The sequence below is a fragment of the Brachyistius frenatus genome, unplaced genomic scaffold, assembly GCF_029030835.1.
Source record: "Brachyistius frenatus isolate BFR_SWC_R1_liver_20210118 unplaced genomic scaffold, ASM2903083v1 Contig_9, whole genome shotgun sequence".
NCBI classification, from domain to species: Eukaryota; Metazoa; Chordata; class Actinopteri; family Embiotocidae; genus Brachyistius; species Brachyistius frenatus.
The window spans coordinates 3519934-3546401 of NW_027210608.1; the positions used below are offsets into that span (position 1 = coordinate 3519934).

The 26468-nt window shown below is 44.9% G+C and overlaps 1 protein-coding gene and 1 long non-coding RNA gene across 4 annotated transcripts in view; both read right to left on the bottom strand.

Moving 5' to 3' along the window:
• The window catches only part of wtip (WT1 interacting protein), a 31529-nt gene extending 6209 nt beyond the window's left edge, over nucleotides 1–25320 (bottom strand). For all 3 annotated transcript variants that reach the window (XR_011310586.1, XR_011310585.1, XM_069690396.1), the window contains exons 1-5: nucleotides 23388–25320; nucleotides 14460–14561; nucleotides 2203–2270; nucleotides 967–1029; nucleotides 698–828 (exon numbers count right to left, since the gene is read on the bottom strand). Coding sequence is in view for 1 of the 3 variants with exons in the window: in XM_069690396.1 (XP_069546497.1) it covers nucleotides 698–828; nucleotides 967–1029; nucleotides 2203–2270; nucleotides 14460–14561; nucleotides 23388–24891 (1868 nt within the window). In the remaining 2 variants the exon portion in view is untranslated. The remainder of the gene's footprint in view (nucleotides 1–697; nucleotides 829–966; nucleotides 1030–2202; nucleotides 2271–14459; nucleotides 14562–23387) is intronic.
• LOC138616241 (uncharacterized) overlaps nucleotides 1–26468 on the bottom strand; it is a 104040-nt gene that overhangs the window by 6209 nt on the left and 71363 nt on the right. The gene's annotated exons all lie outside the window — the stretch shown is intronic.

The window sequence follows — 26468 nt, forward strand, 5'->3', positions numbered from 1 at the left end:
CTTTATATCCGGTTTTACACACAGTGACAACAGATAAATGTTTAGGGTCCGCAGATGATTACTGGGAGAGGAAAGAAGACAAAACTAAGTTCTGATAGACAAATCTCTCTAATCTTTCAATTTTGCTGAGATATTGGATCATTTGAACATTTATTGAAATGAAACCATGAGAAGTTTAGAAAGAAAAAATTCTTTTTTGTGGAGCCGTCAACAACTCAGACATTTGAAATATGACTCAGACTACACACTGATTTTTGAAAGGCGTCAGAAAAGAAACAGGTTGGAAACCACCGGTTTAATCTTTTACAAAGACTTGTTGTAAAGCTGCCAAATAACTGAAGTGCAGTAGGAAGTAGAATATTTCCCTCTGAAAAGTAGTGGAGTGGATGTACACGTAAGCACCAGCATCAAAATAGAAATATTCAAGTAAGGCCGGCTTCAGACTACATGATATATTGATATTATTGTCTTTCACGACAGTAACCGAGTCCGATCAGACAATCAAAGTGCCATAAATTTGTCAGCAAGGAATAAATCCTGTCAAAATCAGGCTGAATTCGTGCAGTCTGTGTCCGGCATGAAGTACAAGTGCCTCAAAACTGCACTTCAGTACAGAAGTTACTTTTCACCACTGAAATCATCTGTGCAATAAACCCATTTTCTCAGTGTGTAGCGAGCAGAGACATGCTGTCCTCACGTGTGGTAGTCTTTGACACAGTAGATGTTGTTCTCAACGTCCACAGTGAAAGGCACTCCATCCAGACCCTCTTTACACACCACGCAGCGGAAGCAGCCAGGATGGTAGGACTTGCCGAGCGCCTGGAGGATCTAAACACACCCACGCGCGGAAAAAACAAACACGTTAACAGGAGGACTTGGGAGCGAGGCCAAGCAGTATCATACGATCGCTCCCCGATAAGCGCGTGTGATCTGGCTGCTTTACGTGTTCAGTTTGAGAGCTCTTACCATCTCCATGATGAGGTGACCGCACACGAAGCACTTCTCGGCCGTCTGCTGGAAACCAGAGTACTGCGGGTGACAACCAGACGTGAGAGTTATCATCATCGGCCGGCGCGTTTTGGAGAGTTTTATGCAAGAACATGCAAATCAGGAGAAGATGTGAAGCTCCACGTGACGCATGAAGGTGTTTCAGCGTTTCAGTCATCTATAGAGGGTGCTGCTGCACTCTTTAAACCGAGTCCTTTGTGACATGGTCTTGCTCACTTTTACAGTTAGCTTCATTCAAATTAGATAAAAGGGGGCTAAGTGCCTTCTGTCTGTTAAAAACGCCCCACATAATGGAGGTGACCATCTGCAGCCCACAGCCCCCTCTGGGTCACAACCTGATGACTTAGGGGAGGGGGCTGGTCGAGGAGACACGGCTACCAGGTGGAGGTGGTGAAGGGAAGCACTGCCCCCCCTCTCTCCCCCCATGACCCGACATCTCCACTCCAAATCTACCATCTGCCACCACTTCCAAAACATCCCCGGGGTGATGCCAGACTAGTCAGGACTCAGCCGTAAGACGGCGGCGGAAGGAGATTAGTCTCATCCCGTCATCAGAGAGGAAGTGAGCGCAAAGAGCAAAACAGGAATTTTCAGATCAACGGGTTATAAAGTCGAAGAGGAAGCAGACACAAACAGGAAGCACTGTGAGCAGATGATGCTGTGCGTCATGAGCTCATCTGGATTAGCATCTTTCATAGAGGAACCTTTTCTAAGCTCCTCCCACCATGTTCGCAATTTAGTCTGTCATATTTCAGTCAAATCCTCTTGCTGAGCAGCAGCATCACAAACAGAAAGGCTTCGTCCTTTTAACCTGAAGCAGATGGAGCCGGAGAGCTACAGCTGTCCGACACCCCTCCTCCTCTTTCTTCCCTTTCTCCTCCTCCTCCTCTTCCTACTCTTCCTCCTCCTCCACCTCCTAATTGTAAGTGCCGGGGAGCAGCTCGCGGTGTAATTGAGCTCCTTGGGGAAATTAGTGTGAATTGTAGGGGTGGTGCTGAACTCCTAAGTGTAGCCGTGAAGTCTGTTCCCTCCGGAGGGTTGAAGAATGCAGCCTGAGATCCTAATGACTCACTCTCTGCTCCACCTGCACCTCCTCTCACCCCACCAGGAGGCAACGAAACGCTTATCTGCTGATCACAGACCCAAAACCCCCCCCCAAAAAAATCAATAGCAGTGAATACACAGGGGACTCACCAGGAAATCCTCCTCACAATACACCTTCCCGTTGACGTTGTAGAAGGCTTTCCCTCGCAGCCTCCTTCCTGCAGAGAAAGACAGCACATGAAATCTATATATTCAAGATGCACTGCAGATAGTCTAAAGTATGTAGACACCTTTTTTTTATTTATTTTTTTTATGTCCTGTTGGTCTAAGATGTTTTGTTCAAATAAATCTTAAAAGCCAACGCTGTGCTTCCAACTTTGTGGTAACAGTTGGCACTTTCTTTGCCAACTAACTGACCTACAAATCAGAGCTTTACTTACTATTTTCAATAACTTTCTGCTCAACACAATACTTTGTCGCACAAAATGCCACAGGGTTACTGAACAGAACAGTACATAGACGTGCAGATCCATTTTGCTGCATCAGTTTTTGGTGTGATCAGACTTTACTGCAAGCGAACGCCTGCGGTCAGCCTTCAAAATCTGATGGAAAGACTTCACAGAAGATCGGAGACGGTGGTAACAGCCTAAAGGTGCAGTCAACTGATTTTATACATCAGGAACAGTTTAGTCATCACGGGGAGATCCTCTGCCGCCTAAAGTTTTGAAAGGGAAGCTTTTAAAATCGGACAAAAACAACGTTGATAATGTCGTCAAGAATATTTTCTGCTCTTGCTAGTTTGTAGGCTTAACTCCAAACAGGGGTTTAAAGACTTTTGAAGTCCAAGCAGAGAGCTGTCAGCTCGTACTACGGGGTTGTAGGAGAGAGCACTTTTGGTCCTTGACCCATACTTAAAAGTTAAAGTCTGGATATCTCAGTGGACCAAGAACGGGCTGTGTTGCGTCTGTGTCTTTAAGACGCGTTGATATCAATGACCCTCTCTTCTGATTGGCTGACTCCTTTCTGAGTGACACACATCCAGACCAACCACAGGTAATGTTACAGCTTGCAAGCTCAGCAGAGGAATGGCCGCTCTGTTGTATCCTACAGAAAAGGTTGAACAGTGGGCTGTGCTGACATATATAACAGGGATGTGAGTTTGTGACATCACAAACTTACAGAAGTCCAAACAGCTCAGTTGCTGAATCAGGCTGTGAGCACTTCTTCATGGACTGAGCATTTTGTCACATTAACAGTGTTCACATAAAACCCAGAACTGCTTGAAAAAACAAACCCAAAAAAAAGGAAATCTAGGTTTATACAATATGCGACCACAAGATTTTTTTCATTTCTTCTGAGCTGCGTGCCCCTAACATGCTGGTCATCATGTCAGACACGGCACACCAAATGGCAATTTGACACAATTTCTGTTAACTTCTGTTAACATGATACAACACATCCTACTGTATATATTTCCCTAAATCCCTTCTATTTTACAGCCACAGCAGTCACTCAGTGCAGAGCAGATGGCCGCCTCCGTTAAATCACTTCGACCATTGATCCCAACAGGATTCCATTCACAACCCATACACAATCAATACAACAAGCTGCTTTCCAAACCTCCCCCCAAACTCCTCTTCCTTTCCAATGCCTTTGTCTGCCGCTCACAGACAGACCAACAATGGCAGGCTGAAGGGAGGATGTTTCTTAATTTGACACACGCTGAAATGATTGATTTGATTACCAATAAAAACTGGTCATTTATCAAGATATGAGTTTAAACATTTGGTGCTAATGTTGGCTTTGTTCACTGTTACTGTTAAATGAAGAGTCTGGAGTTTCCTTAGCTGCTGGTGAGAATGATGAAGCAACTTTGAGACACCACCTCGATGACCACTATTTTACGAGGAGCAATCAAAAAGTTCAGAGACGGCTCCCGTTGCGTGCACATGAAGCTATAACCCTCATGAGCAAGTATTCCAAGTTTAGGTGCTCGATCAACATCAGCAACTCGGTTACATAAATGTTTGTGTGCGGGCGCATCTTAAGTTTTAAGACGGACATGAGCAGTTAGTGCACAGAAAACTGAACTGTCAAACAGCAATCAAGCAATTAGCCTGGTGAGGTGTTTTTAGTGACATTCACGTTTCAGAAGGGCAGAACATAAATATCCAACACCTAAGAAGGTGCATCATGTCAGGAGCGCAACCAGCTGGGTTGTCTTTTGCCCGTATGAGGTTGTGCAGCGTGAATTCGTCTCCCAGTGTCAGGCTGTCAAAACCCAGTTCTTCTGTGGCCTTCAGAGTCGTCAGAGGGAAAACACGAGAAACAACCTGCACTGTGGCCTCCAGCACTTTGGTCCTCCAACGTGACAACGGGCCTGCTAACAGCTCATTGAAGACACACAAGACAATCATCATTCCCCACCACCCCCCTATCCCTGTGACTTCCTTCTGTTCCCCAAAATGTTCCCACAAACTTTGATGTGGACTCCCTGTTCAAGAAGAAACTTGTGTAACTCAGGTGCTGATGTGGATCAAGCTTCCCCCTGCTCTGTGCACGTCTTAGTGCTTTTTGATTGCCCCTCATGGATAAACTCGAAGACAAAACATAATTAAAATAGTTGCAGGACAACACCACATAAACTCGTCCACAGAGACATGTCCACACCGCAGCGGGCCCAGGTTCAGCACACCATGCTTGTGGCGCAGAGTGTGAAGGCTGAATTCCTCTGGGTGAGCCTTCATTCATCAGAATCCAAGTTTGAGTCCAACCTGAAAAGGAATCTCTGCTGCAGGCTGGCTTCTGCAGCCCCCTGCTACGCATCCACACAGCTCACATTCAAATTCATTTAGCAGCAGCGGTGTCTCGCAGGCAGCGCGATGACTTCACCCGAGCCTGGCAGACCGAACCCACGGATCTCATAAATCTGCTGGATTAGTCAGATTTAATTGTCGTCCTGAGCCACCATTGATTTTATTGGTGTCCCAGCATGGAAAAGATGTGCCCCCAGCCCTCCCTCTCTTTCTGACACTGAAATTTATGCAATCGTTGTATTTTTCACACACACACACACACACACACACACACACACACACACACACACACACACACACACACACACACACACACACACACACACACACACACACACACACACACACACACACACACACACACACACAGTGTCACAATGCCTGGAGATGGCAATACATTAACACCCACATAAATGGCTGGAGCAGCAGAGGAATGCTGTTCACACAATAGGTGAGACTTTTAAGACTTTGAGACTGAGGAGCAATTAGCATTTTGGTAGGGAGGAGCAGAAGAGAAAAGCAGGATTGAGGAAGAACCCCATGTGAAGCGACTCTTGAGAGACACCGTCTTCAAAACCGAGACTTAGGAGAGGCTAAACTCGCAGGAACAGTGAGGTTTCTGGTGAACAGTGCAGCAGCAGGGGCTGCGAGGTGTTGCTGTGTGCTGGTCTGTGGCCTCTGCTCTGCAGTTTGGGCTCTGGAAGGTGAATACAAAGGCCCCAGTGCTGATGGCTGTGTGGAGCGCTGCTAGGGGAGCAGGCCGACTGAGCAAACGGGGACATTCTTTCTGCCTGAGGTCACTAGCTGCTCCCATTCATCCCCCCTCCACATCCCCCCCCACCCTCTGCCTGCTTCCCTTACCAAGAAAAGGAGGGGGAGGGCTCCGTGCCTCCTCCTCTCTCCTCTGGCCTTTTGTCACCAGACAGAGCTGCAGAGAGGCCGAGCTTCCTCACAGCAAAGCCAGGCATCTAACCTGCTGCTCTGTTTAGAAAGTGCGTATCTGTGGGTTTTAGAGCGCCCCGTTTAAGAACTGAAGCCTCCTTCAAACTAAAAGTAATTTAATTAAATGCACCATTCATGATCCAAATGTAAAACACAACAAAACACATGACTGGGGTATTTTATAGCATATTTTCAGTAAAATTGGTCAAATGAAATACTTTCAGCAGAGTATACATTTTTATATTAAAACAGACAGACTCAGACTAAACAAGTTAAAACACAGAATGTTTTCCATTTCACAGTTAATAAAAGTAAACATTGTACTGTGGATAGTAACCCAAGTACAGTTAATATCAGGGATGTAGAGCTACTTGTTGAAGTACCGCAGCACACCTGTGATCACACCTGTGAGCCTTCACAGGCTCCTTTATAAAGTTGTGGAAGCACTGTGGAGTTTACATACAATAGTCAATAATGTAGTCTCCATATTTTAATCGCTTTTAATTCAATAAAGTATTCACGGTGTTACTGTAGAGGCTTCGAGGCCCCGACCTCTTTCACTCCTTCAGGCTGGTTGCATGTCCTTTTTGGACATATAGCAATCAGGGCTCATTCTGCTCATGCTCTTATTTTGAATGATGGTGTTGCCATGGAAATCAACACTGGTCTTGTGAAGAAGAGGACTGATGTGTCACCATGGCAAAGGTATTACTTGGCTAAATGTTCCTGCAGTCGCAGATGATGCCGGTTCACATATAACAAAATGAAAACTCCCTTGTTTCCATGAAGAACCAGTTACTTCTCTTAACTGGAGGCTGATAGATGCAGAGTTTAATCTCAACAAATGTATTTGTTACCCGAGACCAACAACCTTCACTTGAAATGATTTTGCATTTTCCACAGTGTTGATGGATCATGTGGGCCATGTGGGCGTGTCCAGAATGAAGTTATAGAAATCTTTCTATGGGGGTTAGGGGACTGTCTCCCAAAGAGACATCTCAAGGATACGGTCGTGGTTGGGGTTCAAGCCTGTTAATCTAAGTGGATTTATTTCTATGCAACCTGAGCTGGATCTATGACTGTGAGGTTCAACCCAGGACAACAAAAGCCACATTTCCACCGCAGGAACCTTCCCTGAGGACTAAGAACGGAGGGACCAGGGACTAAGTGATGTTCCAGTGAGATCGTTTTATCCTGCTCTTGGGGTAGTACTTCCTGAAGGTGGAGGAACTTTCAGGGTTGGGCTTGCATCTCTGTACTAAAGGCATTCTTGTGGGATGGGACTCAATTTTACTATTCATCAAGTGACTGGGACGGGTCAGGAGTAAAAGTCAACAGAGCAGGCCGAATGGGAATCATTACAGTAGGCGTTTTCGGACCAAACAATTTTAAGGACTTTCTTGAGGGGAACAACCCCCTGGAGAGTTTCCCCCACAACTAAATAGGTTATAAGGCCTTTTGCTGTTTGCATTTGCACCGCCAATAGGAACTGTGAAATGACACTCTGCTGCCGGAGCCACTTATTTCACTAACTGAAGAAATACAGTTTGCAGTTTTTGTGATCTGGTTGAAATTCATGTTCATACTTTATCTGTTTGAAGAAACAAAGCGTGTTTCATTCAAGAGGGCCAATAAAAACAAATGGAAAAGGCAAATTTCTCATAATTACATTTAAGATGTATTAACTGATTCACTTGAAGCCTTCTTGTTATGATCCGCTATCATTTGCGTTGTCAGTTTTGCATTACGGGTCAATAGAAACGCAACACTTCCTGTATTTTTCAAACTAAAAGCCCTATAGCTGTTTATAAGAGAGAAACCCCTCATAAAAAGGCCTCTATTGGGAAACATTTGCAGGAACATGTTGGGTCTGAAGTCAGACAATCACACTTTACATGAAAAACCCACAACAACCTCCGGTGCTTCAAACAGCATCACACCGCTGGTAGCAGCACGTAAACCGAGCTACTTTCTTCATTTCTCTTTGTTGAATCAATTGCATTTCCTCCGATGCGTATCAGCTTAATAAAGCCGGCACGTTTGTTGTCGGCCCATTTCTCAGTATTGTGTGCCTCCAGTTGAAACTGTATTCTGCGGTTTTAAAAGGCTTTTTTCATAGCTGTAGTTTACCGTTTTAAACCCGGCGGTTGTCTGCGCTCGTGTGCGTGTCAGCAAAGTTCCTACTGCAACGAGGGAGAGTACCAAGGCAGAGGAGGGAGCTAAAAAAAAGTCCCCCAAAACGAAGCTATAAGAACAAAAAAAGTTCTAAGTTCCCCCGGTGCAGACAAACACAAAAGGGGGAAATAGTCCCTCCGATCCGAAAGTATAAATATGTCGTTCTACTATAAATAAGTGCTATTTTTGGACATAATGCTAGTTCTTTTAAGAAAATAATGGAAAAACATCATAAAATACACTGCACAGGTTTGGTATCTTTGTTGGAGTCCGATGGGACAGGAGTAAACATCCACTCCCACGTCACCCTCTATTCTGCACGTCGTTTACCACTCGAGGTGTTTTTACTCTGTCATTTTGTAAAAGTGGTAAACAGCAAAGAAGTGTTTCATTTTTGTTCATTGAGCTTCAACATGACGACATGCAGCTACAGAAGAATAGACCCATGACAAATATAAACCCATCTATTCGGCCTCGTGTCACTTTCCAACAATTGCGGTTTTAATAGTTTTACATCATGACACCACTTATACTTAAACCTCCATCATTTTTAACTATCTTGCACGAAAAATAGGATTTCTCACTTAAGGCGGCGATAACAGCAGATTGCTGCTATTTATACAGTAAATTGGCTGATTGCAGGGTTCGTCCCTCTGAAACTAAAGACAATGAATAAATAACTGAAATACACAAGAAAAGCAAAGCAGACATAAAAGACGGAAGTTTTCATGACTGATCTCTCTCATTTACTGTCGGAGCGTCGCATCAAATACTAGTTTAAGAATCCTCACATCACTCTCGTTAGAAAACGTTTTGTGTAATGTTGGTGTTGCAAAATCGAATGCAGTCAGCTCTTCAATCAGAAGAGGAGCCACGATGGAGAGCAACAGCAGCGTCTGCCTCCAAAACCTGCAGCAGCCTTGAACCCGTGAGGTTATCATTATCTATATTTACATGACGTCAGAGCATTTCGGGATCAAACCGGACAGAAATGTAACCGGCCTGCAGCCTCAGTGATGGACTCTGCACAGGCCGGGCTCACCTCCACTTCAGGCAGAGCGACGTTATCATTATGCGAGGTCGACAAACTCAAGCTGACAAGAATGATCAAGGTGTAACAACACTTATCAGGGAGTCAGACAGATGTCCGTCAAACAGTCAACACACACCCTTCAGACCAGGTCTAACCAGGCCAGTGAATACACCGGGTGAAAGCAAACAACACAGTAAAATATCTAATACTGATCCACCGAGACTTTGACGAGGTCAAACTGCAAACTGCTGATACAGAAGTGAATCATATCAGGTCATGTTCCAACTGCAAGTATTTGTCAACTTCCTATTGGTCAATTACTGCTGGTGTATTTCAATATGTGATAACCGTTCCTCTTCCAGACTTCCTGAGGCAAAAGCTTTGATAACTTTCACGTCTGCTCGTCTTTACATGAAATTATTAAGGAGTTACATTAACTGACAAATCTGAAGTTTAGGTGCAGAAAGTTAGATGTTATGGTCTTTGTTACTATTTATTTTTTTGTCCTTTTTTTTAAGCAATTAACCTCAAATGACAAAATGGATATTACCTTGTGCTTTTTTTTTTATTAAACGCATCCTTTATTCACACAAAAGTCTCACTGAAAATTTTAATAAATAAATGAAAAAAAAAAAAACAGTGGAAAGTCTGGCAGCAAAAGTTGCCAAACACCATCCGGTCACAGTAAAAAAAAAACTAAAAAAAAAACTTGACTTATTCTACGGGAAAAAAACTGCCCGTGATTTCCCTCTCAGACCGTCACAGTACAGACAAAAGGAGAAGTATTTTAACATCTTCTGCAGTGTGGACATTAAACGACAAATACAGCAGGATAGTCTGTATTATACTTCTGTGTTTTGTTACGGACAATAAACCAGTCTAATGAGAGGACCTGTGAGTGCTTATGTGAGAGACTTTTTTTCTGTGGCTTCCACAAAAACATGTATGCTGCTAATATCCACTAGTCTGTGATGCTCCGTTATTTAGTCATTTTGTCGTGCGTTTGGAATTTAAAAGCAGATACTGTGAACTGTGAAATAGCTGCTTTTGCATTTTTATGTGACAACCGTTGTAACACCATTTAATCTGTTCCTATCAGGTTCTGAACGAACTGGGCTGACTTTAATGCAGCTGACGAGCGCAGGAAGATATTTCCAAAGAGTAAACTAATACTGAGGAAAGATACTGAGGATGTGCAATGAGAGTGTGCAAACGCAAATTAGCTCAAATATATAAATAAAGCACAGATATACATACTTATAAATATATACTGCTGATGTCGGCTGTATGACAACACGCCTCGAGCAGTGTAAATCCTGCAGTGTTTGACACATCTCGGCTAACTGACACGCTGCTAATCGTTTTGGCCTATGATCACTTCATTTAAGTCGTAATCATGATTTGTAACATTTTATTGGAAATAATTCCCCACAACTTCAAACAAAATGAATTAAGTCAATAATTCAATCCAATAGTGAAAATGATATTTATCTGCTGCTGTTTTTGCACAGCATCCAGTCTGCCTGTTATTCATGATGTGAAGAGCGTGGAGTCAGAAAGGTTATATCGCAGGTGTCCAACACACAATCGTGCTCCAGGCTTGTTAGCTGTCGGCTCACTGACCACCTGCTAATGAGAACACTTGTTGGCTGCTGCTATCTAACAAGCTACTGACTTTTAGAGCACTACATTTAGACACTGGTGTATGTTGTGTATATATACATATATATTTATAGACCGCATTTTAGATGTATTTGGCTCTGAAAGATGAACTTTTAATGGCTTGGAAACTTCTAAATGTCCTGATTAATGAGGTTTATATGACAGCTGCTGTGGTCACAGAGGTTGCCTTATCGTTATCTGTTTATGTCTAATAACACTGATTTAATGCATGTAAAGCAGACTTTATGACTCGAGGAACAGAACACAAGGAGGTGAATGCTCCTAAAGTTTGATCTTTCTGACTGGTGCAACTACTGTTGCTGACTGGTTTGAGAAATTCAAGCCCTTGAGCTCCTTCTGCTGTTGCTGCTGCTGTTGCTGTTGCTGCTGCTGCTGGTGTTGTTGTTGTTGTTGTTGTTGCTGTTGCTGTTGCTGCTGCTAGGGCTTTAAGAGGCCTTTCAGATGACTGTAACACAGAAATGAGTCATCGGCCTTGCGGTTGACAGTCTGCATACTCATCCAGCCTGAAGCGGTGTGTTTATTATTATTATTTTGTATTTAATCCGGATACAGGCATGCCTATTTTAGACAACACCCTGCCTCACAGTCACACAGAAATATACATCCACACCAGGTAGGAGTGTGTTTATGTTGGGAATTATATAAAACTGGGGGAAAATGTGGCAAATCCTGGACGACCATAAATGCCTTGGTCAGTGGCTCTCTTTGGGATTATGCATACCTCAGCAGGGGTACTTCTTTATGTTGTAGGAGAACGTGAAGAAAAAATAAATAAATAAAGATATTCAATGCCATTCTTAGGAGACAAACTGACCCAAGAGTCCTAAAAACATGTCCTCTCCTGTACATGTATGCATTCCTTTCCCGTGTGTGTGCTATTTTAATTTGAGTCCATGCCCGGCCTGCCCCGTCTGATAAGCAGGTCTGGTACACTTTGTGACTGTCTGATTGAGGTCCTCCAGGGAAGGCTGGCTGAAGTGGTAGTGGTGGTGGGGAGGGTTGCATTCTTGGCCATTTTATGAAAAAAAAAAAAAAAAAAAAGGGTGCAACCATGGGAGTAAGCCAAGAGGAGGGCTCAATTATGCATGGTTAAACAAAGCCCAAGGCTACCAGTGAGCAATGTCTCAGCAAACTCAGCCTCACTCTGGAGCTCCAGGCTCCAGGAGGACCTGACTCAGGGGCATGAAGAAGAAAAAAACCTAAAAAAAAACAAACATACTAACGTAGCTCCTGATAAATCACTGGATTGTGTTATGACAAGCGCAGGCACTTTTGAAACTAAACTTCTCAGAGTCCTTCAAAACACAGTTTAAAAGAAAAACATTCCCATTCACACGAGGTCAAATGATACATCACAGAGTTTACGTTGCCAATAAACCATCTTGAGATGCTGGAAGGGCCCGTGAAGCTATCAACAGAGGCCTACACAGAGCACAGAAGATGACTTGTTAACTAATCAGGGACGTCTCAAATAACAATAATCCTCTCAGGAGCTGTCTGTTTTGTTTTCTAAATACAATTATGCCCCTCATGGCTGTTTTATGATGTCACTACTGTCAAGTAATCCAGGAGTATTTTTAGTCTTCAGAGGAAATAATCTGGTTGTCTTTACAAATAAGTCTATTTGAAAGACCAAATGTCCACAACGTTGACTTCTAAATGATCCCTAAAAATATCACCAGAACTATTAAAACCAGCTCCTACGCCTCAACCGGGCCAGAGGCTCCTTTTCCACAGCAAAAAAAAAAACTCGATTCCAGCAACTGGACACTCGGCATCTGGCCCCTCTTTTCTTCCGACACACAATAAATCGGAAAGTATGTGGCTTTGGTTACATGTAAATTATAGGCAGTTCTTCCTGCGCCGGCGGGGGCGAAGTGGAGGATCACTATCCGTGTATAGTCACACATATGAATGGAACCGGGCTAAAAAGCCCTCTCCTGACATCTTCCTCTTGTTTCCCCGGGAAACGGGAGAGGAGGGCTGGAGTCGGGTGACAGCGACATCCAAAAACACACACAGATGCACACAGACACAAGCAATCTACGCTGTCCGTTTACCTAATTACAGTCTTGAAGACTGAATAATGTCAGCATTTTCTCTCTTTGTGGCATTATTAGCTTGTTCCTGCTGCAGAGAGCTGCCCTGTTGTTCTGCTGCGCTGACCTCGGCCAGAGGAATTTTCTTAAGCAGCGGATGCCTTGATCCCCATTTTAACACCAACTCCAACAGCAAACTGCTGATACTAATGCTGATTTTTCGGCAGAGGCAGCAGCGGCTGAAGCCTTTCAGCATAAACACATTTAGACATCACACATTTTCAGTCGTCTGAAGAGCATGAAAGTCTGGCAAAGCAAAAAACAGGCCTGTCAAATACATGCGATGCTGTGCTCAGTGACAGCCGGAGAAACAATCAGCCAATCAGAGCTTTGCAGGTGAGATTACGGAGGGTGGCACCAAGTTCCTGAGCCAGAGACAAGAAAAATAGCGACGGAGAAACAAGCCTGATTGAGATACAGATGTACAGGTTGTTGTAAGTCAACTTGAAGAAGTAAAAACTCTTAAATCGGCCTAAATCCTCACTATTTGCTCCAAATGCAAACTTCTCATAGCATCCGATACTGCAGCTTCCATGCAGGCCGGACATTTGTGTGCTGTCGGACGCGTCTCCTCAGGAGGACATGGGAAAATCTTAGCGTGTGATTTCTGCAATTTATGTCAAAACCAATCAAAGATGTGTTGTCTGATATTCATAAACATCAGACAATAAGACACATAACTCCACAACTTGCCTGGCAATCATCATGTTTTTTTTTTTTTTTCTATCTCGGAGAAATCCATTGAGAGCTGCCTTGCACTTGGACAAGGAAAGATAATGGTTAACATGATAACTTTAACCATGTTGTGCGTTGAGGTTACGACTTCCTTAAAGATATAAAACATCTGTTGTCATGGCTACAGTAAACGCAGTTGTAAAAAAAAAAAAAAAAAAAAAAAAAAACTGTCCCAACTAATAGTTGTAACATTCAAAACATTCAACCGTTAAGCAACAAGCTCTTCATCAAACGGACGAGAAGTTAACAGCAGAGACCGAACGTATGGTGTGTTCACGAGCAAGCGCTTGTGGTTGTTTGCTTGGTTACATTGATGTTAAATTGAAGCTTCTCTGAGACACCAGATTGACATTATCTCTACGGCTGCTTGAAGTCACTTCACTTTAAAGCCTAATAAGCTGCTTGCAAAAAAGGAGGAGGACAGTCTCTTTAAATCTTAAACTTATCTCCCAAACAGAAGTAAGACAAAGAATAATAGACCTAATAGAAGTGACAAAATCTTTTACTTCTTGTTTTTAAAGGTGTTTGCCGTGCTGCAGTCTCAATTTAGTTTGATGGAGGGATCCACAGACTGAGACTTTAAAAACCTCTGGTGTAGACGAATAATGCCGTCTACTCACTATTGATTGGTTGGAGTAAAATATCAACTCTTCCAGTACAGAAATCAGGCAACATGATGTCAAACTAAATGAATGAAATGAGGCTAAATAGGCACTGGGTTTGGTTGTCAGGGGCAACACGGATGATCTAAAAGGTTAATGCATCAGCAGCTCCTGCTCAGGTTTTATGACAAGCTGTCAACACTGCACACGGTATTTCTAGTCATCAGTTCTTCACATGAAACGAAGGTGCCAACACACAAATCTGCTGAGCGGGCGCCAGATGATTTAAGTATTGTTTCACTTGACTGACAGTTTTACTCACCACAGGAGCAGCAGGTGAAGCAGTTGGTGTGATACAGGTTCCCCATGGCCTGGCAGGCTTGGCTGGCTCCGTACACTCCCTTCCCACATTTGACGCAGATACCTGTCGGAGACACCGGGTCAGTTATGTGATGTTACAGAGTGGAAGCTGAGCAGACGCACTTTGTTTGGGGAACAATCACTGGACGTACAACTGTGCAACTCCTTGTTGCACAGCAGGAAGCTGCCAATCTGCGTGTACCTCCTTTCAATTATACAAATCGACACAACAGGGAATTTATAAACCCGCTACAAAAATATTACACTGCCCACTCCGCAGCTTTGGATCTCGCCTTTTAAGACCAACGTCACGATGACATTCAGAGATCTGTCACCGAGACATTCAACAGATTATTCCACATATGCAGCCGTGCGCTCGGCTGGAAATAGAGAGCGAACGTCAGTGCGTGAATATTAATTCCAGAGCAATATTTCATGAAATGATTTCTATTTTAGTTGCACAAGTGTAACCTCTGTCATTACCGCGCGTTACATCATACAGTTAGGAGGCAATGCTGACGTTTCTATTAAAATGCGTTGACAGGAAAATGCAGTGGCTGTGAGGGTTCGGCAGGAAGGGCAGACCAGAGATGAACACTGGGTTCCTGTTTCCTTTGTCACAGGAAAAAAGTTGGATTGAACACACAGGGTCAGCGTTGGTTCTACCAGAAGACAATATTTGCACACCTCAACTGACTGTAAAGGATATTTTGGTTATTGCCGGAACATTGGCGCCGCGGTCGTGGCAGCCTGCTGCAGCATCTCCCCCCTGAGAGCCCCCCTGCTGTAGTGAAGAAATTTCCCCTTGGGGAACATTTTTTTTGTATTAAACTCACACAGAGTTTCACAGGATTAGTTTCCCCTCAATTCTGAGCTATGTTCAGAACTACAACCACGATTTTACAAATACTCGGGTCAAGAGACCAAACTCCAGTAGCACATCGCCATCATCCTTTTGGAGTTTTTTTTAGGAGTCACCAATAAAGTCTGCCAAATTTTCTTCACTGGCACTCAATAAACAACTTATTTCTCCTAAACTTTTTTTGGCTCTTTGCTTTTAATGTGATGGATATTTAATAAACTGAAACTCCACTTCAAAAAAAGAAAAAGAAGTCTGACATACTGATCATTTTTGCTCTATATACTGGGTTTACTAGTTTTTACTTAATGGCGTATTGACAGAAGTTGACAGGGAAGAGATATGTTTAATGAATAACTCCTGGAGAATGGTCCATACCATTATGCTGCAGGAGGAAAAAATACGTCAGCTTGTTTGGATTTCTTTAAACCAAATACAATTGTCTGGGCGATGAGCCCAAGATGCAGTGATGGTGTCCTTGCAAAGTGGAGAACTTTTTTGGCGGGAACATTTGGACGTAGGGAGGCGAGCCCTGCTGATAAAATGGCTAACAACCAAAAAAAAAAAAAAAAATAAAAAAATAAAAAAAACAAAGGAGCACTGCTTTATTGCATGATCCAAATCTTTGTCAAAACTTCCCATCGTCAGCGTGTAGGTTGCTGCTCAGAGGTTGTTGTTTCTCGCTGCGACAGGGATTTAAAAATAACAGTAACACAGTTGCTGAGTTCAGACTGCAGAATTTGTTCCTCAAATCATTTTCAAGTGAGCCGATCAGATTGGTGTTCAGACATCACCAACCTGTGTGCTGTACGCTTTCCAACAAAGTGCCTGCAGACAATTTATCTCCATCTGTCTACAGACTGTTGTTCTCGTTGTCCTCCAGAGCAGCACAATCTCCTCTTTCTGATAGCACTCTGCTAGTGGTAGTCTAGATTCTTCTCACTCTGTCTCTCACTGGAAGTGACGCAAGAAATCTGATCTGAGCCACTGGAGCGTCCGGATTGAGACGCGTCTGTAGAAATCTAGTTGGAGTCACATTTCAAACTGCTTTCAAATGTGGTTTTGATCCTATTTGTAAAAATCGCATTTCATGTGTCCAGACTTTCCAAAAATCAATCCGGATTCAGTCTGGACGTAGCAAAAAAAACAAAAACAGATCTGGACGGACAGTCTGAACAAGGCCCTGGACAGCAGAAAAGGAGGACAATGTCACTGTAAAATATTCGTCCGACGGCAGGTTTACACCTACACTGAACATCCGGTGAGTCAGACTACAGTGCAGAACTTTTACCTTTAAGGATGAGTGATGCACTCACCAACCTGGGGAGGACATGCCCAGCAGTTATCCACAAGCTTGAACGAACCAAGCATACAAGGTACTGCGACCTTTAGTGAAGACACAAGATTGGGGTGAAAAACAGTGGATTCAAAGTATTAGTAAACAGCAGCAGCAGAAGCAGCAGCAGACCAACAATCTCCAAACTCTCTCACACAAGACAACCTCCTCTGAGGTCACATTCCTCAGCGAGTGCAAGGTCACAGCCTGGGTGGGGTGAGTCCAGGGTCACAGAGCCTACAGGACACAAGATCTCACAAGATCCCCACAGGGGAGCTGCACACCATCACCCCCTCCTCCCGCAGATAAATTATTACATTTACTTATCTCTCAAACACACACTCATTTCAGGATATACTCGGAGCCTGAATACATTTTCAGTGATGCAGTTGTGGAATTCCCGCCGGAATTATTTCCCTTTCATAAAAGCGGCGGTGAACCCTGTGACATTGTAAAAATAGATAAAGGACGAGGATAGAGGGAAAAAAACCAAAAAAACCACCCGAAGGATGCGCGACTCTGCTGTAAACTGGAGGCGTTTGTGCAAATTAACAAATATTTGGCATATTCTGTGTGGCCTGAAGTCGTGACAACACTCGTGCTCTCAGCAAAGACAACAGGACATTATGGACCATATAAAAGAATGAAATGCTTTCACCTCCACACATCATCTCTAAAACTACATGATGGAAGCTCAAAGAAATCATCTTTTACTTTGCTAATTTTCTGCCACTGTTTCTGTGGATCTGATTCCTCTCCTCTCCTCTCCACATTAAATCCTCCACTCAGCTTCAGTCATGCCAGGTTTCTGACCAGACGATATGTTTTGTCTGCTCACTGAGTCAGATTACAGGATTTCAGTCATAAATTCTTCCCATGACTTGGCAGAGAGAGATGAGACGACACACCAGTCATAGCTTGCTGTGCAGAGACCGACTACCAGAAACAAGAATGTAAAGAAACAACAGCATCTTCGGTTAGTGCATGAGAGCGCTCTGTGCTCCTGTTGGTCAGCGCCATGCACACATTCTGGAAGTTGTCGGACAACATGAGAAGATAAAAAAAATTAAAAAAATTAAAAAAAAACTCTGACATGCTAATCTGATTGGATGTTGTGATGCGTCCATGATGCAGCGTCAGTTCTGTTGTGCTCGATGCCTATTTTTGGTCCCGACGCCCGCCATCTTTGGGGTCAGTCTAGATTTATGCTGATATTGTGTAGTCTGAATGCAGCAAGGCTTAGTTAACCCACCCAGGCTACATTTGGAAATATGCACCTGACAAAAATGAACAAGTCCTCCAACCCATACGACCATATAGGTAGTTTATTCCCACCCTCAAATACAACCCACAGCAGTGTTTCCTGAATGAGCAGGCCTGGTTAGGTTTCGGCACGAGGACCACTTAATTAAGGTTCTGAAAGATGACGGTCGGGTTCAAATGCATCGTTGATCACTTCATGTAAGGTCAAAGGTTATTTGATAACGAGACACTGGTTGCTTTACTGTAAAACATAACTGGGTCGTCATAAGCTGCTTGCAGACTAAAACCTATGAGGTTGTTTCTCTGCAGGACGGTCTCCAAAAAAGATTCCCACATTCAGTCGGTGCCTGCTCGACCACTCTAAGACTGTGAAGAAGAGACACTTGTGAGGATTTTAAAAATGCAAGTCTCCCTGTTCCCATCGCCAGGGCAGAGTGAGAGCTGAAAAACTCCTGTAAAAATCCATATTTTTATTTTCACCTCAACAAAACTCTAAATAACAGCCTCACAACAATAAGTCGGTGAAACTGAGGTTATTGAGTTCAACTGCAACTCCACCGAATCTGACGCAACAGAAATTAATCACTACAAATTCTGTATCCATTATTTTGATGATAGTGGTGATATTTAGCCTCTTTAGTGAATGAACCACTCTGCAGCCTTCAAAAGCAGGCGACGGGTTGTGTGCCAATAACAGATATGTTCTGGTCCCAGAACAAGGACCTCCAGGCTGGAGAGGGTTCACACAGATAGATCAAAGAGATCCAGGCTGTTGTCATGATACAGGTCTCGGAGCGTCTTCCTCCCTTTCAGACGAGATAGTTGTTCCCTTTCTGTTCTGTTCCAAATCAGGACAACATGTTCGCTTTTCTGGTCCCAGTGAAGGACACAAGCTGCTTGGACAGGTCACCGTAAGAGGCCACTCTAAAATGGGTCGTTTTATAAAGCATCACAACGCCACAGTTGTCACAGGTTTTGACGAGGCAGCGGTTTGCTGACGTGAAAGTTGTGAACAGGGTGGTCCACAGTGACCAAAGGTTTATAGTATGGGCCGGTATAAGCTACAAACAACAAGCGCGGGTGCGTTTTATTGATGGAGGTTTGGACGCACTCAGGTATCGTGACGAGATCCTGAGGCGCATTGCTGTGCCGTTCATCCACCACCACCGCCTCACGCTAAACGCTCAGCGCCACGTTGCAACTATCTGTAAAGTCTTCCTGGAGGCTGCAAACATCCCGCTTCTTATACGGCCTGATATGTCCCCCTTTGAGGATGTTTGGGACGCTCTGGATCAGCGTATGCATCGAAAGTGCTCCAACTCCTGCCGGCATCCAGCAAACTTCACGCAGCCATCGACGAGGAGCGAACCAGCCTTCCACAGTCCACAATCAACAACCTCAGCGACTCGATGTGAAGGACGTGTTGCACCATTTCCCCCTGGGGATTAATAAGGTAACTACCTACCTACCTACCGCATAAGGCAAATGATGGTCACACCACATACCGACTGGTTTTCATGCAGCCAATTAAAGATAAACTGCACATTTTAGAGTGGCCTTTTAATGTGACAAGTCATCGGCACACAAACACATTTTAAGGAATTTGTGAAGAAAATTTGAGAGAAATAAACCTTTTGTGTGCACAGAAGAAGTCATAGATCTTTTACTTCATCTCATGAAGAGTAGTTTTGTTTTTTTGGTTTTTTGCACTGACGGTAACAAACTACCTGGACAGACGTCTTTGTATTACGTATTAATTCAGATTGTCGGTGGTAATTCTATATGCTTAGCATGAAATACTTTAGCATGAAATATGTAACTGAATGTAAGCAAGTCTGAAAAACGTATATTTCTGTTGTTATTTTGAGTCTCATCCTGACTACTATTACAGAGTGTGCTGTACAGTACAAGTGTGTATATTGATTTCTCTACTGAAAGTATTCCTCTTCTGCCACCTGTTGCTGCACTCTGCCCATAATGTAGGTTAGACATGAACGAATGAGGCACGACTGACTCACTACACATCAGACTGAAAGCCAAAAGTAGCAACTCATTCTCCGCATTAACGCAGCCAACAGCTAGCGGACGACAATATGACAAAAAAAAAAAAAAACAGTGCGGTGGTGAATGCACAGGTGTTGTAATGGGAACCGTGAGCGTCTGGATAGCAGGTCTGAGTGTTTTTCATCCAGTGAGCCTCATGTTGTAACGTGGATCTATTTTTAAGCACAATTATCCAGCTTCATGGTTAAAAAGAAAGGTTGTTTTATAACTGGTTTCAGGCTGTATGTTTTCAAAAACAACCTCTATTTCCATTATTAGGTCGTACTTTTGTTTGTTTCGCACAGAATTCGTCTGCGCCTGAGCAATGACTGACACGGCTCTTTGGCTTTGACTCTCTACCCAACAGCTAAACCGAAAACTAATATTTTATTCATACAGCTACATTGATTTACCTTCATTACTTAAGTCCCCCCTGGTTCCAACTATACTGCAGTTACTTGAAAAATAAAGAATCACACTCCACGAGTTTGCAAGTTTCGTCTCCTTTTAAACTTTTTTGGGAGAAAACCACTTCAAACAACGAGGGAATAAACATGAGCGATAAAAAATAATTTATTAGGATTTCCAGTCATGCTAAAAAAATCTCACAGGGTCTCATGAGTGAGGATGTGGTTATCATTTGACGAGGGAAATCTCTGAAGCTCTCTTTGTTGGTCATTTAAAACAGGATGCCGAATCGTTCATGCATCCATTTCGTAACATGTCCTTTTGGTGAGGACAGGATGCGCTGCGTTCACCAAGGTTAAAAATAAAATGGCATTACATGGGCACATAAAGCCAGGAAATGAAACACATTGCGGCTGTAATGTTTGGCTTTTAGATGGCATCTAATTAATTACCATGAAATAAAAACAGTTGGTGAGTGTCAGTATAAAAAAAAAATTCTGTTATGACAAACAAAAATCGAATGTGTAAAATGAAGCAGAATAAAATCCAATTATTCTGACGTAATAGTGACATAGCACGATATATCTTATAAACACACTTGACTTCATGTCTCCACAGTCTCTGAAAACAACAGCGAACGTGCTGCGAGTTGTAAGAAGGCCTGAGCAGCCCGATTCATGAAACTTTAACCACCACTCGGTGCGACTTTTACTCCTTGAAGCAGAAATATCAAACCGATCTCTGAAGATGTGAGGCGCTGACATGGAAAAGCTCAGTCAAACAATTGCAGGGTAAAATCTGCAGCACAGTCACGGACATATTTCCATTCAGTGATGCAGATACTGCACACGGAGGAGCTTCGTGTATCCTTAGAGCACAAAACTAAATTTCAGACACTTGAGGAATGACTGTTCTGATGCATTCTGGGTATTAGTGTAGCTTTTCACAAACCAGACGATAATGTAGGATCAAAACCTGAACTTAAAAAAAAAAAGGATATACACATCTAAAGTCAGCTGCAGTGTGCATGCACAGCACATACAAAGTCAAGATGAGACTGAAGCACAGTGTGCTGTTGTCCACAAGTCAGCATGTGTGTCAGGCATGTGCATGACTACTGCCATTATAATTCTGGGCAGGTGATCAGACTTGACCCCCAGCAACTATGTCTGGCCCGCCAGCCAAGATCGTGTGCCAAGTGTCTGGTGTTGCCCGACTCCCCACTGGCTGGTTAATGAAGGGCTTCGCGGGGGAGTCAGGGAGTGGTGGTGGCGGAGAGGAGGGAAGGAGGAGGGAAACGGGCGGGGGGGGGCGGGGGTGGGTGGAGGAGCACCCCCCCACCCCCCCCCCCTTACTCTGCTGCTTCAATTGCGAGCCTGTATCGGGCCAGCTGTTGATTCACAGCTCCTTTGCCACCACAACAAACAGAGGCCACACAAGGGCCGGCCAGCAGAGCGGGCAGTGTGGGACACTGGCAGCCCACACACACACACACACAAACCCCCCTCTATTAAAAAAAAAAAAGCCCCAGCCATCAATTTCTTCACTGTCGCTACGGAAACAGAGCTGTCTCTATTGGGCTGAGGAGAGTCTGACTGCATTCTTCTCACCATCTCTATTTCTACTCTCTTCTCCATTATCTCTCCTACCCCCCCTCTCTCTCTCCTCCCCTCCCCAACCACGCCCCCCTCCCCCTCCTTCTTCGCAGCCTTCCTCATTCCTCCCTCCTGTAGTCCATCCTCCTCCTTTCACCTGCTTCTCTGGAACAAATCAACAGCTGTCCCAGCCTCACTCTGAGCAAGTGCACTGGCTATAAAACAAGCCACTGTTCTCTCTGGCTGCAGCCATTTGTCTGGCTGCTCATTCAAAAGGTGGACAGCAACTTCCTCAGCAGGCTCTCTGTGGCCGTGTTCCTGCTGGTGAACCCAACGTATTTACTGTTAAAGTCTTACAACAATGCACCACATGTCCGATGCCTCACATCAAGCAAAAAAAAAAAGAAAAAAAAGAAAGAATATATATATATATGGCAAAATATACAAAGAAACAAACATTTTCACTTCGAATGTCCTTCCGTGTCAAGCTCAGCACACTGGGCCACAATCTGTGCCACGTTTTTCACCAAACCCAGACCACACTGCTCCGTCCACCGAAGGGTGTCTGCTCTGGCAGAACAGAGGGTCCCATTCAGCGACGTGCTGCGCTCTGCAAATGTTGGCCCTGCCAAGACAGAAATTAGTATTGCCCTGCGAAGCCACTCTTATCTGCCACAGAGGGGACCCGTCAGTGGTGATGTAGCATCAGCAGGTTGCAAACAGACCTTGAAGAGATGGCAAACCTATTAATAAACCCTGCCTGCACAGAAAAAAAAAAAGACGTTTTCTTTGAATGGACACCTGTCTGCACTGTAACCAGTAACACCACTACTTGTTTGTTCGAGTTTTGCCATGGAGAGTGCTTCATATTTAGTGGGATAAAACAAAACCGAGTGACTCTCGTCAGCTGAAAAACGTTAATTTTTTAACTCCCAGATACCTGGGAGGGCCGAAGTGTTAAAAGGCAGCGCCGGGGGAAGGAGTCCGGTCGGAGCATCACCCTCACACAGACACCCGAGGTGAAACTTTATTGACAACAACACCGATTTAACTAAGTGGGTTTGAGCCGCTGTGACCAAATCTATCTGGTACTCGCAGCTCATGAGGACAGCATCGTCTTAATCACATGGTAGTTGATGCACGGCCTTTGGCAGCCCGTATATGTTCTACGAATCCAATTGTTGGTCTTCTCCGGTGCTTTAACGCCCGCAGAACCAAACCTACGTCCTCATCCAATACAAGTTAGCGAACTGATAGGTGGGGATTGTGATCAATGGGGGAGTTATGGGTGGTTTTGACTTGTGTTTGCATCTTCTAATGTTTTTCCAGTCATTTGAAATAGAAAGTTTAGAAAAGACCGTGGTGTGTATGTGAAAACAAACCTACCAAAGTATTCCTTTTTCATGTGCATCTCTAACTCCTTCTCCAGCTCCAAGGTGAGCGCCTCCAGCCGTTTCTCCGCCTGGCTCGGCCCACTCTCCCGGCTGGGGGTCACCTGGTAAGGCAGCTTAAACCTCTGGGCCGAGGACGCTGTTTTTGAGGACATCCCGTAACTAAACAACGACGGGGACCCCGCTGTAATCTCCGCTGTCCCTCCCGTCTGGGCTACCTGCTGCTGGGGCTCGGGCACCGCCGAGAGCCCTTGGAGATGGATGCGATTTGGGATAGTCCCGTTGGAGTCTCCAAAGTCCTGCAGCAGCGTGTCCTCGTGTAAACTGCCCCCCAGCATGGAGGACCTGGGAGACGGCAGCTGCAGATCCGGGTAGGTGCTCATAGACCCCCTGGAGCTGCGGGAACTTCTGGAGCTGTGGCTGGAGATGCTGGACCGCGGACTGATCACGCAGTTTGCGGTGGTCCCCGGTCTCGCGCCCCCGTCCTGGCTGCAGATGCTCGACCGAGGACTCGCCAGCGGCGCCGCGTGCAGGATTGCCCCCTCCAGGTCGTGGTTGACCACGGGCCCGTACCGCGAGTCGGAGTAGCTGGATCTCGGGCTGGTGGTGAAGGAGTACTGGCTCGCCGTGCTGGACCTGGAGCTGGTGTGCCTCTGGTCGTAGCCCATGCTGATGCCGCTGGTGCGGTTGCTGCTGGGCTTGCTGCAGCAGTCACAGCTGTTGAGGCTGGCCCGGGGACTGGAGTGTTTACTCGTGTCGCTGGCGGTGCTTGCATAGCTGGACCGGGGACTGAGGACACTGTTGCCCTCACAGTGAACCAAACTCGACCTGGGGCTCGTGTACCTGTCCTGCCCCGGTACCACCAAACTCGTGCGCGGGCTACTGATGCTCGACCTCGGACTGGCGTGCTTGCTCTGCTCCTGAGAGGACAGAGAAGACGCGAGGCTGGACCGGGGGCTGGTGGCGTTATATCTCCCGTCGTGGCTGCCGGTAATGCAGACACTGTTGCACCTGTTGCCGGGCAGAGCCACCGGTTTGTTGAGGGGCACGCCGTCGAAGGTGGAGCCGGTGCTGTACCTGTGGCCCTGCACCTCCAGAGAGTACCTCCGGTGCCGCTCGGAAGCGCCCGTGTAACACGGCAGAGCCACTTCGGATTTGGTGCAGCAGCCCTCCTCGGTATAAACCGCGTCTCTCTGAGGGGCACAGAAATCCACAGGCACGGTCCGGTTGCAATTCACCGGGCGCACCGGAGCCGCGTTGTACACTTTAGTCCCGGACGTGAAATTCTCCACGGTGTGATGCTGCTGGAGGAGCGCAGAGGTGCCATTCATCGGCTTCGCTTTACGCTCCGCGACCGCCGGAGCCGAAAAGTCTAAATCGGGGTTAATCACCAAGTCTCTCCTGGCGCCGTACATCCCGTCTTTGTAGGCGTCGTACAAGGAAAGGTCCTCCATCAGATGAGTCGCCCGGAGTCCCAAATCTTCCTGATAATGCTCCATGTCGTGCTCCCGAGGTGAGAAACAAGTTGCTCCGCTCCGCGAGCCAAACTAGCGAGCGCCGCGGAGCACTAATTGCATTTCACATGGAAATCAAAACAAAACGCCGCCGCGCAGCCCGTCGCTCATCTACAGAGAAGCACCAACGTACCCAGAAACCTGCACCGTGAGCCGCATCGTCTTCTCCTGCTTTCCCCGCTTCGCCGAAAAAACAAACTCTTTCTCACAGTTTCGGCCGACGGGGATACGTTTGTCAACTTCAGTTTTTGTTAAGTTGAAAGGTCTTTACAGTCAATGGCGCGCTACGCGGAGGAATTTCCCCTTGTTGGTTTTTCCTGTAGATTTCTCTCACGGCCGCTATACTGGAAATTAAAGTTGGCGGGATAATTGCGTGCGCCCTGAATATGGTCGTACACGGGTCCGAGCGCACAAAGAGCTCCGAAATCGTAGCAAAACAGCGGTTTCCGCGAGGGACTCGTTTGCGTGAAAGGAATGCGCGGAGGGAGACGGGCTGTGCCGCGGCTCTCTGGAATGTGGTTAATGCTGCAGAGAAACAATGATTGCGACCAACTCAGCAAGGGGCTGCCGGCTCTGAAGAGAATAGTTTAGAGAGAAGGGGACGTCTGCATTCATCCCGGGCAGACTCAAATACCACACAAAGCACGCCTCACCTGGTCCGACTCCTTTTACACCGGGAACAAGCTGCAGAGTGGCACTACGGCGGGCAAAGGCATTTCAAACTCCACTTTAACCACCTTCCTATTAGTCTGATAGGAGATATAAAGATATTCTCAGATGGCCCTGACTAAAGTGAACAGGATGCATTTTATGAATGTGTACAATTATCACAGCTGACTGTAGCTTCTTATAGGGACATTTACAACAACAACAAAAAAAATACTTATAACTGGCTGCATACACGTATTGTATTTGGTTTTCAACAGAACTTGGCTAAGTGCAAAGTGTATGAGTCTCAAGAAAAAAACAATAAAAAGCTGTGGAAATTATGAAATGATTGTTTATAATTACCAAATAGAGGTCGTGTTTAACTGTTTTTGGCATGTTACTGCTGTCTCCATAATAAACCAGGTTACTCAATCTTTGTTTTAATCAAGTGTGATGGCCTGTACTATGCTATGACTGTTCAAACTGAATGGCAAGAGGGCCGGATAGGAAGCTCCCTGGGGCCACTTAGAAGATTTTGCCAAATAACAGCTATAAATATCACTTAAAGTTATATATTAGTACATAAATCATGTGCATTCCCTTTATTCTGTTTTATGGACAGCAAAATACAAGATAGTGAAACAGTGGGGGCCAATTTATACAATTCCTAGCAGACATAAATTGCTCAGCTCCATATCCATATTTGTTAAAAATGAAAACAGTGAAACAGTATCCAGGCAGGCATCTTCTTGTGGGCCAAAAGAAATTTCAAATGGGACACTTATGGCTGTGGGCCACAGTTTAAATAGCCCTGGTCTTCACCAATTATTCAAATTATGAAAACTATTTACCTTTTTTTTTTTTATTTTATTTTTTTATAAAAAAAAACAACCATGTATCTTTTATTTGGAAAT